Source organism: Chelonia mydas, chromosome 1 (genome assembly GCF_015237465.2).
Source record: "Chelonia mydas isolate rCheMyd1 chromosome 1, rCheMyd1.pri.v2, whole genome shotgun sequence".
Lineage (NCBI taxonomy): Eukaryota > Metazoa > Chordata > Testudines > Cheloniidae > Chelonia > Chelonia mydas.
The window spans coordinates 59,655,718-59,675,324 of record NC_057849.1 but is presented as its reverse complement, the minus strand read 5'-3'; the positions used below and the strand labels follow the sequence as shown (position 1 = coordinate 59,675,324).

Genomic DNA, 19,607 nt, shown 5'->3' with positions numbered 1-19,607 from the left:
GGTTCGCGATTCTTGAGACTCTCAGAGCTGTGCAGCACCCGTGTGGTGTGAGCGAGAATCACCCTTTCCCACATTGCTTTTGAACACACATGGTTTAGAGTTTTGTGAGCTGTCTTCAGCACCACTGCCTGGGTAACCATGAATCATGGGGTGGAAGTTACCTCCCAATCCCAGCTGGGGATCATTTATGTCCCTAAGCATAAAAATGGATAACGTAACTTTGTTAGTATAAAATCAGATTGTGACACAGGCAACTGTTGGTGCCAATGGTTAGAGGACAGAGACAGTGCATAGAGTTTTACAGGGAACCCCTGGGTTGGATAGATGCATATTAATTCACCAAAGGTTGGCATGTAAGGTCTCTACTGAGAGCCAGTTATCCACTGGTTGCCATAATCATTGCAAAATGTATGTACAGATAATATTTAAGGAGTTATATTTCTATACTAAAAGTTATGTTCTTAAGACAGGAAACCAGGCAGTGACCTGTCTCAGACAATCCCTTTTGAGGCAGTGGGTAACAGACGCTTATCGCCCTGTCTGGTCATTGTGTATTGTGCTCATAACAATATAGGCCTATTTGCATATTGAGCCAGATGCTGATTAACAGATTGGGAAATCGACAAGTAAGGAGTATACAGGAAAAAAACCCCACCAGGGGGGCGTCCTGCTTATGAAAAAGGACAATGGATTGTTCTGATATATCTGGGGCTGCTAACAGACACCCTGGATCTTGGCTCACGAATGGAAAATCACAGCCAAGCCTGGCTGTAAAATGCTAGAAGAACTTTGGGTGAGCCTTGCTCTATAAGACATGAGAGCATCTAGTTAATTAAGTCTAGGTTTTAGAATGTGTGTTATGACTTTATTTGATACATGACCCTTTGTTTCCAATACTTCTCCTTGCTGCCCTTGAATTGCTATGCTTTGTTAAATAAGATCACACTGGTTTTTACCATACACGTGTCTATGGGATGTGGGTTAAGCAGAGTGGTGATCTGAGGTGAAGCAGATAAGCTGGGGTGTACTGCTTCTTTGGAAGCAGTAAATCTGTGACTACTGTAAATGTCCGTCCAGTGGACCAGGGGCTGGACACTCCACTCAGAGGGCTCAGGAGTTGGGGTGTGCCTATCGCTAACCTGCAGAGTGAAAGCAGGACGTGCATAGGCCTAGAAGGGTGTGCTTGCGTTGCCTGTGGCTGGTGGGGTTGGCGAGCTGAGCCACGACAGGGACAGACAAGGCCCCCTCACAACCTTGGTACACCCAGGAAGTGTCACACTGATACTATTTTGCTAGACTATATGCCCGGGAATGCCCAGTGGCAGTGAGTTTGGCTGTCAGCCTGACCGCTCTGTTTTTGTCCAGCATTCCACAGAGCTGGAAAGACACGATTCCAAACAGAGATGTTACAAAAGTATTAAAAAAACCAAACACCTGTCCCTCTGCTTTGTTACTTATCAAAATTGGAGTCATGCCTTGGAGGTGGAAGAATCAGCAGGCAGAGCGGTTTGGGTCCTAGGAACTTGTGAAAGCAAGAGGTTGATAAGAATGAAAGGGCAGAAATCATAAAATGGTTGGTTCTAATTCCTTCGTAGTCACAGTTGTCCATAACTTACAGAGGAAGGATGGTCCAGGCGTTAGGGTGATTCAGGACACCTAGGGTCAACTCCCGCCTCTGCCACAGACTTCCTGTGTGAACCTGGGCAAGTCACTTAGTCTCTGTATGCCTCACTTCCCCATCTGCAAAAAGGGGATAAAAGTCCTTCCCTGCCTTCCCTAGGGTGCTGCAAGGACAAATTCATTAAAGAGTGAGAGGTGCTCAGATACGGTGGTCATGGGGGCCATGCAAGCACCTTCCATAGGAATAAGATTGAACTGCCCTCTATGAAGAATTACAGGAATTTGTTACGGCCTGTCGATCAGCTAATAAGAACCTTCCCTCCCTCTACACAGGTTTCCTTTTTTCAAGCTGGCACTTATCTCTGGGGGCTCTGGGACACACAATATTATGGGCCAAATATTCAAAGATAGGTACCTAAGTTGGGTCCATTCTGTACAGATATACATTTGTATACAACATCTGGTTCTTGTGCATGGGGTCACCCATTTTGCAGGCACACCTGTTTCACGGGCACCTATTTTTGAACATCTGCCTATGATCTACGAAGCCGGGATGCACTATTTTATAATTTATTTACCCAGGAAAGCTGCAGTGTCTGGGAATTTACTGTTGTTTCCCCTCTCAGGTAAATTTGGTCGTTACCTGACCTTCTCAGGTCTCAGCTCAGCCAGACATTATGGACTTGATGCAGGAACCACTTAGTGGCCTGTGTTTCGCAGGAGGTCACACTACATGATCACAATGGTCCCTTCAGGCCTTAAAAAAAAATAATCTATGAATCAGTGTCCCACAGCGAGAGAGCTGTTGAGCTGGATTTACAATTTAGGATTCCTCTGGCTTTTAGTCCTGGACCTCCCTAACTACTAGCCCATCCAACACCCTGTCACATGCTTTATCTGCTGATGTGTTATTGATTAAAATTACTGATGCCCTAAGAGATTAACAAATACCAGTGTTTAAACATTGTTTGTTCCAGATTCAATTTTTTAAAGAGTTTATTTTATTAAGAATCACCAGTGTATATTTCCAGACATTTTAGTTCTAAGCACATAGGGTTTTTTTTATACTCATCTCACAGAATGTTTTCCATGCTGTCCAGATTCACTGGTATGCTCCAGTGCTTTACACCATGCTGGAAAGGCAAAGCAGTAATAAACCCAGCTTCACCGGCTGGTTACACTGAGTTCGTAGCGTTACAGTGGTGCAAAGCAGCTGGATCCTGCTGGTGAATCCAGCCCCAAATGCTGACATTTCTGTGTTAACTTGGCCTCATCACATATAGTATGTGCATTGCCATAGCAAGTAGGGCCTCACTCCTGGACGAGGACCCCATTGTGCTAGGCACCGTGCAAAGAATTTAGTGGTAGCTGAACCGCTTGGTAATAGTGACCATAACATAACAACCCTGTGCATGGGAAAGCACCAAAGCAGCTCACCATGGTGGTATGTAATTTCAGAAAGGGGAACTACACAAAAATTAGGAAGTTAGATAAACAGAAATTAAAAGGTACGGTGCCAGAAGTGACATCCCTGCAAGCTGCACGGAAACTTTTTAAAGACACCATAATAGAGGCTCAATTTAAATAAACACCCAAATTAAAAAAAAAAAAATTAGAGGTCCAAAAAAGAGCCACTGTGGCTAAACAACAAAGTAAAAGAATCAGTGAGAGGCAAAAAAGCATCCTTTAAAAAGTGGAAGTTAAATCCTAGTGAGAAAAGAGACAGGAGCATAAACTCTGGCAAGTTATGTATAAAATATACTTTGGAAGGCCAAAAAAGCATTTGAAGAACAGCTAGCCAAAGACTCAAAAAGTAACAGAATTTTTTTTTTAAATACATCAGAAGCAGGAAGCCTGCTAAATAACCAGTGGGGCCACTGGACAATCGAGATGCTAAAGGAACACTCAAGTAAGATAAGGCCATTGTGGAGAAACTAAATGAATTCTTTGCATTGGTCTTCATGGTTGAGGATGTGAGGGAGATTCCCAAACCTGAGCCATTCTTTTTAGGTGACAAATGTTAGGAACTGTCCCAAAACTGGGTGTGTGGGCAATGAAATGGCAGATGAAATTCAATGCTGTTAAATGCAAAGTAATGCACATTGGAAAACATAATCTCAACTACAATATACATATTAAATGATGGGGTCTAAATTAGCTGTTACCACTCAAGAAAGAGATCTTGGAGTCATTGTGCAGAGTTATCTGAAAACATCCACTCAACGTGCAGTGGCAGTCAAAAAAGCTAACAGAATATTGGGAATCATTAGGAAAGGGATAGATAATGAGACAGGAAATATCATATTGCCTCTATATAAATCCATGGTATGCCCACATCTTGAATACTCGTGTAATGACCCATCTCAAAGAAGATATATTGGAATTGGAAAAGGTACAGAAAAGGGCAACAAAAATTATTAGGGGTATGGAATAGCCTCCATATGAGGAGAGATGAATAAGACTGGGACTTTTCAGCTTGGAAAAGAGACTACTAAGGGGGGATATGATAGAGGTCTATAAAATCATGACTGGTGTGGAGAAAGTAAATAAGGAAGTGTTATTTAGTCCTTCTCATAACACGAGAAATAGGGGTCACCAAATGAAATTAATAGGCAGCATGTTTATAATAAACAAAAGGAAGTATCTTCACACAACACACAGTCAATCTGTGGAACTCCTTGCCAGACGATGTTATGAAGGCCAAGACTATAATAGCATTAAAAAAAGAACTAGATAAGTTAATGGAGGATAGGTTGATCAATGGCTATTAGCCATGATGGGCAGGGATGCAAAACCATGCTCTGAAGTGTCCCTAGTCTCTGTTTGCCAGAAGCTGGGAATGGGCGACAGGAGATGGATCACCTGATGATTACCTGTTCTGTTCATTCCCTCTGGGGCACCTGGCATTGGCCACTGTCAGAAGATAGGACACTGGGCTAGATGGACCATTGGTCTGACCCAGTATGGCCGTTCTTAGGTGGTAGTGTCTATCCCTGGTTTATTATTGAAGGTAGGCCTTACTACATTGCTGCTTATATTGTTAAATGTATACAGTAAATACACTGGATATGCAATATGGCCATGTTAGTATTGCTGTAGGAACCTGTCCTTTTGGATTTCCTGGGCCTCACTTTAATCACTGGGCTAGGCTCTGGGTGGGAATGGGGGTTTGGGTGTATTAGCTGGGGGGACGTGGCTGGGCTATATGGGGAGGGGTTTTGCGCGTCTGACCCTCTCCCCTCCCCCCCATCTGGGCTCTGGGGAGGAGGGAAGGGTGCAGAGAAACAGGAACTGCATTGTCATAGGGGTTTCTTTAATTCTCTACTCCTGGGGGAATTTCGTGTGTGTGTCTGTATTGTTATAGACATACTTGCTGACAGGTATTTTGAAATAAATTACCAAAATACTTGAAACTGGCATGATTATGTAGTGTTATTTTGACAAATAAAATTTTGAAATACTGTGTGCAGAATTTTTAATTTTTTGGAACAGAATGCTCCCAGGAGGAATTTAGGCACCTAAATCCCAGTAAAATCAACGGGAGTTAGGTGCCGAAATGCCTTTGAGGGTCTGGTCCATAGAGCCTAATTCTGATACTTACTTCTGTTCAGTAGCATTTTACTCCATCTGTGATCACATGGCTTTACGGTGGCTATTTGCGGAATAAGACATAAAATAAGAAAGTGTATTGGAATCTGACCCTTAGCGCTCCTCACCTTGACTCAGTGTGGGCTCAGGACTGTCCTTGCCATCCACATCTTCTCTGCTCCTCTTCTCCTCTCTGATTACTGATATAGCTTAAAGATCATGTTTTAGTTATGAAGTAAGCTTAGGAAGTAGGATGGAAATTAAATTTACTGCTTCTGTGACTACAGATATGAAATAAAGCTCAGATTCAATGATAGATCAATATCACCAAGGTAGTTTTATTAATAATTTAAAACCAATGAGAAATGAGCATAATAATTCTATGAATCCCAGTTCTGACGTCCTGTATGTTTTCTCCCAGGACATCTGTTTCAAAGCACAACTTGCACGTCTTTGGCAAAAGCTACCGTTAATAAGTTAACGTCCTTTGTTTTGCTTGCTACGCATTTAATAGATTCAGAGGTGGGCTGTGATAGGTTGGCAGTAATGCATTTTCTGTCATAAAGCCATGAAAATACTGCACCATCTGCTCCCAGTGGCATGACAGACAACCTAGCTCAGCTGGGGCCCTGTGCAGTCTAAATTTTTTCCCAGATTCTGCAACAGAAGAGGGAACGTCTTCCTTTGAGGGGGCCCATTCTTCTCAAAGGCAGATACATAGGGCCTGATTTTGTTCTCTCACCAGTGTCCCAGAGTAACTCCACTGAAACTACTGGAGTTACACTAGTGTAAGAGGACAAGCAGGCCCTTAAAGGTGATTTTACACCATCACAGAGACCTAACCTGTTCCTAGACATCCTAGAGAAATCACCTCCTTCTGCAAGACAACAGTAGGGCCATTTTTGAACCAGCTGACTGAGAGTCCATTGTGGTAGAAGTTTTAAGGCACTCATACCTGAAATGAACAACTCCATTATGAACCAGGAGCTATCAGTAAGGGAGAAGGGACCCATCAGCCGGAAGAGACCTGTAAGGGTCATGGGGATAGGATGGGAATGTGAGCAGAAAGGAGCTCCCCATAACTAGAATGTTTCTAGGTGCGAGGTCTGCTGTAAGGTATGTCTACACTGGAATTAGACACCCCTGGCTGACCCAGGCCAGCTGACTCGGGTTCCTGAGGCTGTTTAATTGCAGTATAGATGTTCAGGCTCAGGCTGCAGCCCAGACTCTAAGTCCCTGTGAGGGGGAGGGTCCGAGAGCTTGGGCTCCAGCCCACGCCAGAACGTCTACACCTCCATTAAACAGCCCCTTCGCCCAAGGCCTGTGAGCCTTGGCCAGCCGCAGGTTTTTAATCGCAGTGTAGACATATCCTGAGTGTCCTCGTTGGTTTTGTCCAAGTTTCCACACACCCCTGCAGACTGGCCACAGGAGGGAGCCAGCAGCCAACAGGGGCAGTGAAACTGACAGCAGTCTGGCGAAGCACATACGTGCCCGAGGATCAGCTCCCACTGAGGCCTTTCTTCTGTTGCAACCCTGCCTGCCGACTCCTGTGAGGTCTCTCAGGGAGCCCTATTCAGTGCTGGGGCCTTGACCCATTGCAAATAGGCCCTGTGAACCTATGGGGATGGGACTCTAAATGCAGGGGGTCATTATGACTCAAGGCGCTGCTGCTGCTCACAGGCAGTTCTCAAGTGGAACCCTTGCTCTGATTCAGCCTCAGACCTGAACTCTGGCCGATATCTAATTCCATGCTAGAGGTGGATCTGAACACCGCTACCTGAGCCAATCTTTGCATAAAACCCTGCTAAAATACAAGGCAAAACAAACCTGGCTTCAGAAAACCAGCTGTTCAAGTGTAGATGCGCTGCACTGAATAACAGGAGGGCAACACAAATCAGGAATGAGAGACAGTTATCCCCCTGTCAAAATGCTTCAAATGCATCAAAGTTCATGCTGAATAAAATTGTGCATTTTTTTTTTACTGATGCCACAAAGCCGTTTTTAAAAGCAAACCGACTGTTTCGTTTTCCCAAAGTGCACTCTTTGGAAAGCAGAGTGTTTTGGATGTTAAACACGGTGCTGCTGTTTGATGAGCTCACCGTTCTCAACAGACGCTAGGGATTTGTCTGAATAACTCCATTCCGTCTGGGTCCCCAGATCCTCAGCCTCACATCTTCTTCCGTGAGTGGCGGAAGATCCACCCGCAGACTTTCTGCAAAGAGGCCACAGCAGACTGGCTTTTACATCACTACTAGTGGCCAGAGCGGAAAAACCATCAGAAGCGTTCGCTGACGTAAGACACGAGCCAAATTTTTCAGACATGACAAGTGATTACAGCAGGGGCGGTGCCACCTCTTCCCAGCGGCGGGGCTGAGGCGGGCTAGACAGAAAATTGGGGGTGGAGGGGGAGGGCTGCGCTACCCATCTTGTGGGTGCACGGCCCCCCTGACTTCTGCGGTTCTGTGTTGCTGCTGGAGGTGGTGCTGCCTTCACAGCCGGCCAGCAGCCGCCGCTCTCCAGCCGCCCGGCTCTGAAGGCAGCGCCGCCGCCAGCAGCAGCGACGTGAGGATGGCAATACCGTACCATGACACCCTTACTGCTGCATAACGTTTGGCCTTCGCGCTGGGAGGGGTGGCTACTGGGAGGCCAAGGCAAAGTTTCGGGTGGCTATTACCTGTGCAAGCCACCACCTTTTGTCACCCCTGGATTTTGGGTGCCTCCAACTTAAGACACCTTAAAGGGCCCTGATTTTCAGTGTGCGTGTGTGTGTGTGTGTGTGGGGGGGCTGCACTTTCTGAAAGCCAGACCCCTTTAAGGTGTCTCAAGGTGGGCACCCACAATCACCAGTCACTCTGGACTCTCAAAGGGAACAGATCTGTTGCATAAGAGGCAGCTGTCTTTGCACAGAACTTTTCAGAAGAAAGTCACGCTTTAAATTGAATGAAAACATAGGGGCAACTATCAGCCTCAGGCACCCGAAACAACTGAGCAGCATTAGTGGGGATCCAGTGTATAAGAGCCAGCCTCCAGCCTTGTCACTTTCATTACCGCTGATCCCCGAGGGTTTCTAACCTAAGCATGACGGGCATGTGCTCATGAAGCCTAACCTCAATTTGGAGTGATTGATGCTCTGCTCATTTCATCTCAGAGGATTCTGCTGCATCTTCTGATCACGCTGATCGCTCAGCTCAGCTCCACTTCTTAGTGCAGCATTCACCCTGCATTGTGTGCACACCACAGTCCGACACAGGGGCTGCATGTATTGGTGAGGAGAAGGAGATGGGTCTCTTGGACCTCCGTATGATTAGCAACCAATGAGGTCTGAGGGATTGGCCTGTCATTTTCTGCACTTTCTTTTCACCTAAAATTGACTGGCAAGCGGTGAAATCATTTTGAACTAGTGTTTAAGAGCTGACATGGTTCCCGTCCAGCCATCTCTGCCTGACATCCCTGTGAGATAGATAGTTAATTTGGTTTGCCTCCTAAATGGTAATTTAAAGGTGTTCAAGGTCTTTATGAGTATCCTCCTGCGTAGGAGGAACGAGGTTGAGCAAAGTGCCACCAGGGGCTAATTGAATGAGACCCCAGAAAGCCAGTGGATTTTTTTCCCCATAGCATTAGTGATTCAGCGAGGCCGTTACACATCACTGCCTTTGTATTATGTGTCTTATGGTTAAGAATTTTAAAAGATTCTGGACACTGTATACACTGAAATTTACATATTAACTGATGAAACCCCCAGGGGAATGCAGGAATGATCAATCTAAGTTACTTACATGGCCCCATTACTGTAGTATCCGAATGCCTCACAATCTTTTAACATTTTTACCCTCCCAACACCCTGGGAGGTAGGGAAGTGCTAGAAATCTCAGCGTATAGAGGAGGCACAGAAGCACAGAGAAACGAAATAATGTGCCCAGGGTCACATAGAAAGTCTGCTGCAGAGCAGGAAATTGCACCCAAGTCTTCCAAGTCCCAGGCTAGTACCCTAATCACTGGCTCAGATCCTACCTCACCTAGGAGCCAGAACTGCCCACCTCCAGGGAAGGAATAAAGCCCCCCCCCAATGCTTTTGTACTTTCTAGGTTGCCAGTAAGATTTTTCTTGCTTTTGCACAGAGCATTTGCTTACGCTTGTGATCTCCCATTAGTCCTCTTGGGAGTTGTGGAGCTAATCTCTTCTCGTATCACAGTGAAGCATTTACCCCAGGATGTGTACATGACACCCTGACACCTCACTATTCACCGCTGTCATGTAATTAGCATATGTTTTGTACAAAGTATGTCTTGTGAGGTGTCATTCTGAAGTCTTGATCTGCTAGACATTAATATCGTGTTGGATTGTATGTGTTATTGTCATATGTGAAGTTGGGCTATGTATGTGCTACTGAAACATGTTGTGAGATTGAAAACACCCACAAACAGCCTTTCAAGTACAACTGTAAAAAGGCCAAACACTGTTAATGGCTTATTGAGGAAATGCACACAAGCACAAGGGTTACCCCAGGAACTGTGTACAATAGAAACCTCTCAGAGATAGCACTACACAATGGAGACTGTTTGACCCAGGTCACAGCAAAAGAGCATTCCAGCAAGTGGGAAGAAGATATAAAAGAGGAAAAATGACATCATAGGGGGTCCTCACTCTCTGTCCAGCAACATACCTGGAAACACCTAAGGGGCAAGGATTGAACTGTGGAAAATGATGGTCCCAGGCTAGAAGGACCATTAGCCTGTGTATGAAAACCTAGGAAAGCCAAGGCAACTTGTGCCTGAAGAGTCTGCCAGCCTGTGTTATCACTCAGGTTGAGAATTTGTTAATTTATATCCTACCTATCTAGTGTGTTAAGCTCAGTTTGTGGTTTTTGTTTATTTACTAAGGTAATCTGCTTTGGTCTGTTGGCTTTCCCTTATAATCACTTAAGATCTACCTCTTGTACTTAATAAACTTGTTTTTGTTTTAAACCCAGTTTGTGTAATTCAAAACTGGGGGGTGCAAAAAGCTGTGCATCTCTCTCTCCACATTGAGGGAGAGGGTGAATTTCAATTAGCTTACGCTGTACAGTTCTCTGTGCAGCGCAAGACAATACAATTTTAGGTTTACTCTCCAGAGGGGGAGTGCACTTGAGTGCTGGGCAATTCCTTAGCTGAAAGCCTTCCCATGCGGTACTGATTTCAGTGTCTGTGTCTTTCTCAGCTGGGTGTGTCCCTACCTGTGTGGGAGTGTATGCTAGAGGAGGCTTGAGGTCCTGGCTTAGCAGAACAGGGTGAGGGAGCCCAGGCTGGTGTAACAGGCAGGCTCAGTGGTACCCCAGTACATCAGGTGGCTCCCCAGAACAGGGGCTGGCAACCCATCACAGTGTACTGTTCCCCCAGTTTTCAGAATTTTGAAATGAATGATGCCTCAGTTCTTCCAGGTTGTAATTTGCAATCAGAGTGGATACCTCAGAATGAGACATTTCACTGTGTCTACATGTAGCAATACAATAATGTTCTTTCTATAAACAGACTATTATAGCTATTTTGGCTAGTGTTACATACAGACCCTTAGGCGTAAAGGCCCATCCTTTTACTACAGGAAAACATTGCTCAAATATTAACAGTTAAAGGAATAACATCAGTGGGCCACATTCACCCTTAGTGACAAGTAAAGTACACCAGAGATTAATTTGGTCCAATTCATTCTGAGCCAAATTGTACTTTCTTTTGCAACGGCCCTGTTATTCCCCCCTCTCTAAATAGGTCTAACATTTATAGAGGAGGGCCTAAAACTGGGCCAGATCCTCAGATCATGTAAATGAGCATAGCTCCACTGAAGTCAATGAAGAAAACAATGGAACTGTGCTGATTTACACCAGGAGAGGATCCAGCTCACTGTTTCACCCAAGCTATACAAACATTTCATCAAATAAAATCATATAAATACACGCACAACTTCCAGGGCTGCATTTTCCTTTAAGAAACAATTATATTGATGTCTGCACAGGTTGACAATGTCCTTTTTAATATAGCAAACGATGCGGGGTATGAGACAATTACTTAGACAGAAGTAACTTCCAGATTATTAATAGCACAGATACAGCAGATCCTGCCAGAATGTAGATGCTGGAGACATACTGTACATCTCCAGTTGTTAGATGTTCACAGTACTAACCTAGGTATTGTACAAATATACAGTAACCTGACTGAATCGTACTGAAAAATGTTATCAAATACTCTCCTTACTTTGATTCCTTTGATTTAGGACCGGCATGCGGAGTTGATAGAGAATCTACCTGAAATTCTGGAGGGGAGAGGAAGAGAAAAGTTTTCTTTAAACATATGTTTTGCCCTGTGGAACAATGGAGCTTTTCAGTATTGAATTTTCTTGCTATTCCACTGTTTTGTATTTCAGACAACACTTTGCCAGAGTTGCTGCCTTAATTGGAAGCTTTTTGCATTTTAATGATACAATAAATTGTATGGGGGGGGGGGGAAGGCCTTTAAAATTAGTTATTAAAGAAGTCCTTGGAGTCTGAGGACAGAATTTTCAGAAAATGATAAGTTTTACAAGCAAATTTACTTTGCCTTCCTATTCAATTATGATTATAACTAACCTGTATCACCTAGGGTGACCAGACAGCAAGTGTGAAAAATCAGGACAGGGGGTGGGAATAGGCGCCTATATAAGAAAAAGACCCCAAAATCAGGACTGTCCCCATAAAATCGGGACATCTGGTCACCCTAGTATCATGTCATACTCTGCAGACTGTACCGTATGCTGTTCCTAAAGAGATAAAGCTGTGACAGTGTGCCATGTAAATTACTCTACAAACCTAGCAATATGCCATGTGTACACAGTTAGCACTGTTATGTAAATTCCAATAATACACACACACACACACACATGCCAACCTACAGCAATATGCCTTTTAAACTACCACGGACAGCATGCCAAGTGAATTCCTTGCATAGAGTATAAACCAATATGTTTTGAAAACTTTTGAAAACTTTTGAAAACCTCCCACAAAGTGCCATGTAAAATCATGTATAGGGGGAGTTAAATTGGCTGTAGGTTGGCAGGAACCCCACATTTTGCCCGCTTATCAAAATAGCGGACTCCTGTGGACTTCTCACTCCACTTAATCACGCCTGTGCTTCTGCACGGTAGTGTGTTCTCGGTGGCATGTGTGTATGTGTGCGTGTGTGTGTGTGTGTGTGACTAATCTGAAACTAACTAGAATTGCACAATCAATTCTTTCTAGTTGAAAACAATTGTTAGTGGTGCTGAGACAGAGTGTGTGTAACCCACACACCTCCAGGGTGTGGTGTTCGGTCCCATCTAGTGGCACTGAGACCACTTAGAGAGATAAAATGAGTCTGCTCTACAGCCTTAGCTAACAGCCAGTTGGAGTTTAGCTCATGCTATAGAGGCTCATGACCTAACTCCAGAGGCCCCCGGTTCGATCCTGCCCATCGAGGACCACGGTCTGTCAGCGTTACACGTGGTATTCTGAGGAGCACAGAGGCGGAGATTGAGCGTCCTCTGATGGTGCTCAGGGAGAGCTAGCATGAGTATAAATAGCGGTGTAGCTACAGTAGCAGGAGTAGCAGCAGTCAAGCCATGACTGAGCTGTGCCGAGTACAAACCCACCTGCAACTTGGTGGGTACATGGCACGTCTCAGCCAGGCCTCTGCTGCTGCTACCCATGTTACCACAGCTACACTGGTATTTACACCCACAATAGTTGGATGACAGCTACTGTGTATGCATACATGAGCAGAGGAAACCAGCGTGCTAGCTCGGAGCGTAGATGTAGCCCATGAATATGCCTACACTGCAAGTGAAAGGTGTGATTTTAGCATGGATACCTGTGCTAGCTTTAACCCAGATAGCATGGGTAACAATAGCAGTGGGGGCATGGTGACATGGGCTTCAGTATGGGCGAGCAACCCGAGTAGGTGCCCAGGGTCCCTGGAGGACTTTTTTGCAGGTTGCTATCCTGTGCTGAAACTAGGGCCACCACATCCGCACTGCTGATGTTACCTAGACTGAAGCTAGCATGGATATGCCTCCTTGTGCTACCATCCCATCTTTACCGGCACTACAGACACACTGTAAGAGCTTGTCTACACTTGGGATTACCTCTTACACCAGTACAAACCCTCAGTGTAAACATGCTGCACCAGTGTAAGAGGTAGTTTTCGCTGGTGTGGTTTATCCTTGTTTGCAACCAGGGCGAGCTGCATCAATGCAAGCCACTTTTTACACGCGTGCAGCACATCTATACTAGGTGCTGCTGTAACCCACTGGTCAGTGAGTGTTACACATCCCCCTCTGTACCCACCCCTCAGAGACTATGGGTCTGTTACAGCTTTCAGCTAGAGAGTCTGGCTCTTTAGCTCAAGCTGTAGACACTCTGCTTTAAAGATCCTTGGTTCAATTCCTGATGTTGACCAACGTGGTGGCCAAGGCCACACTAGCATCAGAGCAAAAATCCCAAGCATAGTTGTGATCTAAAAAAGAGGAACTTATATAGAGAGAAATAGAGGGAAAGAAGACAGAGCCATTCAGAAATGAGGAGGAGATGGAAGAGAGACGTGAGAGACCATCAGGGATTGGGGGGCGGGGGGAGAGAAGAAAAAGGCATATGGACAGCAAGGGGATGAAGAGAGAGGTTTATACACTAAGGTGATGGGAGGAGGTTGAGGATAAGAAAGGGAAGATGCAGAAGACACCTGGGGAAAAGAAAGCACAAGAGAGAAGTGCTGAAAGTAACTGGACGCGTAAGCCGAAAGAATCAAACAAGGTTCCTGGATGCCATGTTAATGCCCATACTTCATGGGCCATTCACACCAGGACCCCTTTATGCTGCTCTGGCAGCATGAAGAAGCCTAAAAGTGGGTATCTGGTGAAAATTTATACCCACTTTTAGGCCCCTTTACATGTCTAGAGTAGTGTAAAGGGGCCGTAGTGCGAATGAAACTCTGGCCCTATATTTTTACGTCACAGTGGACATTCTAAAACAATGTGTTGTAGAGCTGCACATATATCCACTATATTAAACTTTATAGGACAGTCATTTAAAAATGAAGAGGAGTTCATTTTAATATGTTCAGACCCTTGTTGTATCTGCTTTCTGTAAATATTTTAGTGAGTGAGTTTACTGGCATAAATATTTGTGGCAACACCAAATTTTAAGCAAAAGTGTTCACAGACAGGAAATTCTGAGTTTGTAAATGGAGTATTCACACTGAAAACCTGATTCTAAAGTTGGGTTGACATTATACAGACATTCAGACCTGTTCTAGGACTGGTTGGAAGGATAGTGCACACAAGGCTCTGGAAGATGGATCTGGTTTAGTTAACTTGTTGAAAAGTGGTTTTAACTAAACTGGTTTTAAATATGGATCCCTTTGCTAGAGCTTGTTTATATTACTGGATAATCAGCTTTAGAATGGGATGAAATATTTTTGTAAATTTCTGAAGAGTAGACAGGACTTAAGAGTTACTCTCATCCAACCAGGGAACAGAAACATACCACATGATCACAGTATAGCATACCATGTGATCAACGTGACCAATCAAATCTAACCACACCAGTTCAAATTTCAAATATTGAATTCACCCACAAATTACTCACAATCTACAGTCCAAGAATTATTTGTGACTATTTTTGATCCAACAATGTTAAAAACTGGAAAAACAATGAGAAACCTGTAGGTTGTTCAGTCAGCACATGAAGAGAATAAGGCAAAATTCCTCCTTTTTTTGCTACAGATTATTTTACCAGCTTTCATTGTTTCCTGGTTTTCCCCTTCCTTTTGAGATATTTCCCCACAGAAATATTTCATTTTTTCTTTTTGAAAAAACAAAACAAAAACAACCCCCCCCCACTAATGAACAATGAATAAAGACGACAAAATTACATTTGGAATTTCCCTTCTTTGACAATTTTTGTACTGATAAGAGTCTGTATAAATCTGTATTATTGACTGTGCTTTCTGGGTCCAAAACAAGGAGTTCCCAAAACCCATATTTGATTTTTTTACCTACCATGCATCCATGTACCACTCTATGCCAAAGAAGCCACAGACAGAGTATCATCTTACTTGCATTTTAAATTGCAAGTCAAAAGTTTGTGGTCCAACATTTTAGTTCTTAGCTTCCTTCCTCAGAATGGCATTTGTTGAGGTTACTATATGCATTCAGTTCTAGTTAGTTGACAGCATTGTTTCAAATCTTTGACCTATTCCAGTGGGGGATTTACTTGCAAGGATGTAGCTCGTGTGAATGCATGCTAAGAATATTTGATTTCATTGTGGAGAAGAGAGACTTTAAATGGTTTCTATGCATTAAGAAAATAAACCTTGTATGTGAGCAGAGATGACTATTGTAATTCTAAGGAAGTGGGTAAGGCATGCACGGCAACTACACAGACTTGAGGGGAAAACACCTATCCCCGCTACATCTCCAGAAAACACAATGCTGCTGCTTTCGCTCCGCAGGGAGAGGCAGCTGCAAAAGCAGCAGCTGTCCCTGCAGCTCCCAACTGTTTGCCGTTGCCTCTCCCCGCAGCCACAGCTCCTGGCTTGCTGGCTCCAGCAACTCCTATGCAGGGAGAGGGCCCGGTGGCATCATGTGATGGAGCGGGGCCAGCAAACCCTGGCAAAAATCTGGGGGGGACACATGACCCCACGTGCCTCACCTATGCATCGCCTCTGGCTTCTGCTCAGCAGGGATGAGGGGGTGTCTTGGGGTTTCAGCTTTCAAAGTTCTTAAGATTGTCATATGTGGCTCAGAGTGTCAGTAAATTTGGCCACCCCTGGTATAAAGCCTTTGAAAATCATAGTTCACGCATGCTCAGTAGAGAAGTCTTCAATTTTAACAGCTGTAAAGCCAAAGTTTGTCATCACTGAGCATGCTCAGTCCCCACACAGTTACAGAGCATGCTGCAGCCCAGACTTCCTCCTAGTGACCACTCTCAGGTGCTCTGGGCTAGGAGGGGAGGATGAGTGGTCACTGGAACTCAGAACAGGGAGCCTGTCTCCTCTGAGTGCTCAGTGACCTGTCTTGCTGGTATTCATGCTGTGTGGAGGAGGAAGCCATCTGATTCTAAAGCAGAGGGGACAAAAGCTGGACCAGGGGTGAAGGAAAGGAGAGAGATTGGTACAAGAAGCCTGGTGAGACTGGGACTGGGGGCAGGAGAGAAACTGGGATTGGCTGGGCAAGGAGACTGGGGCTTGGATGAGCAGCCTGAGGAGTAAAGACTAGGACTGGCTAGTCGAGAATTGACTGGGATGAGGCGCCAAGGATGGAGAAGAGGCAAGAAAGGACAGGACATGGACAGGTTGAAGGGGCTAGGACTGAAGGGGTCAAGTTTGAAAGGAACAGAAAGAAAAGTCTGGGCCCATGAGAGAACACTCCCCTCCAGAGTCTGGAATTGAACCCACAGTTCCTGAGTCTCACCATCCATCTGCTCCCATCAAATAGCTTTGAAACTCACTGACCAAGTGTGTCTCTCATTCCCCTCTAGTGCTGGTCTACTTAGAGGATAACAACCTACTATTGCTATCAGTTACTTCCTTAGCCCAAGTGGCAGAGGTCTGTGCAGTGGTTCCAGAAAGTTCCAACCCAGCTATTGACCCATGTGAGTGTTGAATTTATATTTTTCAATTGCTTTTCTAAAAAAATCTAGAAAATTATATACCCTTTCTCCCAAACCGGTGTGTAAAGAACTTTATAAATATTGCAAAGTCAAACTCTCAAAAATTACAAAATACCAGAATCAAGGTTGCCTCTGAAACCTTAATTCAGTGTCCTTATGCATATGCATTATGTGATTGTATAATTAAAGACTGAATCATACTATTTTTGCCACATTTTCTAACTTTTGAGCGCTTGACATTGCAATCTTAATCGTTGTTCTTTTAACAGAGATTTTGTGTGTGTAATTAAATAGAAGTGTGGCTATCGACCACACGTGAGCAACCCACTGCAAAATAAATTTGAAATTTTAATCCCATATCCATAAAACATTATGTCATGCAAACTAGTGCATTTATAGTACAGCACCTGGTTTTTCCACTCACTCCCCGGGTTTACACCAGTGGAACACCAATGACTTCAATGGATTGGCTTCTGATTTACACTGGTACAAGGGAGTGGAGAATTGGGTATTTCTTACTACCAGTTTTAAAGACAATCACGTATAGCGAAGTGACTCCAGAATATTGGGGACTACAGTGAAATAAAAGGTGTTGAAAGCAGCGTGACACAGGTGATGAGGCAAAATGGTAATGAGTATAAGTAAACAAGATTTTTGTGATTTAAGAGGTACTTTAAAAATAAATAAAAATTAAACTCTTCTTCCCTCAGTTTTCTGCGTTGTACAGTTGGCTAGATTGCGTGACAAGCAATAAAATACTGCTAAAGGCTGGGTATAAAGCAAAAGAGTTGCAATCAAACAGATTTAGGATATCACCACCTGACATTGTCTTTTATTAATTTGCTGGTGGTTGTATGCCACAGAATGACCTGTTAAGTTCCAGATGGGCATAAGCCACAAAATTCACATCTGGATTTCAAGCACCTTGAAAGTTCCAAGGTGTCATTTTGGCCCCTCGTATGGATGGGATTTGCACCCAGCCTTGCCCTAACTCTGGTGCCCATCATTGGTAAAATTCCCACTGACTTCAATGGGAGTATCTAGGCCAGAGTGCAGCACTACTGAAAATCCCTCCCAGACGGTTTGTGTTTGCATTCAGATTTGGGTTCTGACCCCGCCATCAAAGCTCAACACCCTTCTTTACCCAAGATATCTGATGCAAAAAATCCATCTGTTTATGTGGCAACTGTGGGTCCATTTCTCAAAGCTGGGTACCTAAAACAAGATGCCTAAATCTGGATGTAGGTGTTCCATGGGTGGGATTTTCTAAAACACTCATGATCAGCCTAACTGCTCCCACCAAAGTCAGTGGGAGTTTTACTGTTGCCTTCACCGGGATTATTTAGATCAGCACTGAGAGCATCTTTGAAAAGCCTTCCCCAAATAACCATGTTCTCCTTGTCTGAACACATATTTTAAAAGGACAAAGAAATCCCCCTCTCAGCCAAAATACCTGCCAATAATCTGCCTTTGGGTGAAATTTCTTCAGCCTTTTCCAAGTGAGTTTCCTTGTACTTTTTATCCAGCTCTCTTGAAAGGAAGGAGATGGCTCCTTCTGGATCTTTTTTATCTGGGACATGCTCTCTGCTGACTTCCCCACTCCTCTCTCTCTCCAGCAAACAGAGATTACTCTGCTTAACGTACTCCTCCACGGACTGGTTACTAAGGACTCCTTTTGCAGTCAAATACTCTTTTTCTAGCTTTTTAACATTTTCTACAGTGAGGCACAAAATAGCAGATTGGGAATCTGATGAAATACACCCAGAGGGAGATGGGGATGTTCTCAGTTGGGGCTGGTTACTGCCAGCCACTGACAGCTTGTGTCCTTTCGACATATCTGCAATGCATTAAGGAGATGAAAATCTTCAGCAACAGGCAAGAAGTCAATTCATCATTCTGGTAACAAAGAAAGAAAGAAAGAATAATCCCATTAGTCATTTGCTACTGCTGGGCACATTGATTTATGTAGTTAAAATATTCACACTGAGATAACCTTATTAGATTGAAAATCACTTTCTTTTCAGGAGGGTCTACTAGGGCTCCAATCCAACAAAGCACTTAAGCATGTCCTTAGTATTAAGCATGTGCTTAAATCCCCTGGAGGTCAGCAGGACTTTGTTAAGCGTGTGCTTAAGTGCTTTGCTGAATCAGGCCCTGGGATAGCTTAAAAAAATGAAACCCCAAAATACCTCAGAGAACTCCATATTCATAGGCCCAAACACACTAGAATTAAATACCTCGCCTCATAATACACATTACCGTGGTACCCACTAATGCTGCACTAAAGATTGCGCCGGTGATGTCATTATTAACCCACTTTTCCAGGGGCTTTGTCATTGGCTATAAAATGCTGAATGGTTGAAACTTACCATATGAAGCCTGGATCCAAGTGAACTTTATATTCATTACCAGCGTCCAAACAAATTGTTTTAGGCATTTTATGCTACATGCTGGCAACCACCACAAATATACAGAGGAATCTGTTTAACTGGCCCAGCTGGTGGTCCATTTAACATGCCAATTAAGAGATGACAAACAAGACAGCCCAAGAAAGACTTGAAATGAATAAAAATATTAGCCTTTGAAAATCCTGTATGGATCTGATATTTTTAGTTTTGTACAGCTCTTTGTGAAACATACACTAGTCAAGCAGAGTGACTTGCCCTGCTCTTTTGAATACCTGGCTGATGATAGCTTCTTCCTCTGATCCACCCAATCCGTTTTATGTAAAGAAAAAGGAAAAGGGGGGTGG

At 44.1% G+C, this 19,607-nt stretch overlaps 1 protein-coding gene across 1 annotated transcript in view; it reads right to left on the bottom strand.

The window, feature by feature from the left end:
* Positions 1 to 18,750, bottom strand: part of ERICH6B (glutamate rich 6B) — a 49,000-nt gene extending 30,250 nt beyond the window's left edge. The window contains exons 1-4 of the mRNA XM_043522610.1: positions 18,309 to 18,750; positions 11,433 to 11,490; positions 7,308 to 7,456; positions 5,337 to 5,417 (exon numbers count right to left, since the gene is read on the bottom strand). Of these exons, the coding sequence (XP_043378545.1) occupies positions 5,337 to 5,417; positions 7,308 to 7,456; positions 11,433 to 11,490; positions 18,309 to 18,690 (670 nt within the window). The 5' untranslated portion in view covers positions 18,691 to 18,750. The remainder of the gene's footprint in view (positions 1 to 5,336; positions 5,418 to 7,307; positions 7,457 to 11,432; positions 11,491 to 18,308) is intronic.
* Positions 18,751 to 19,607: the final 857 nt, after the last annotated feature.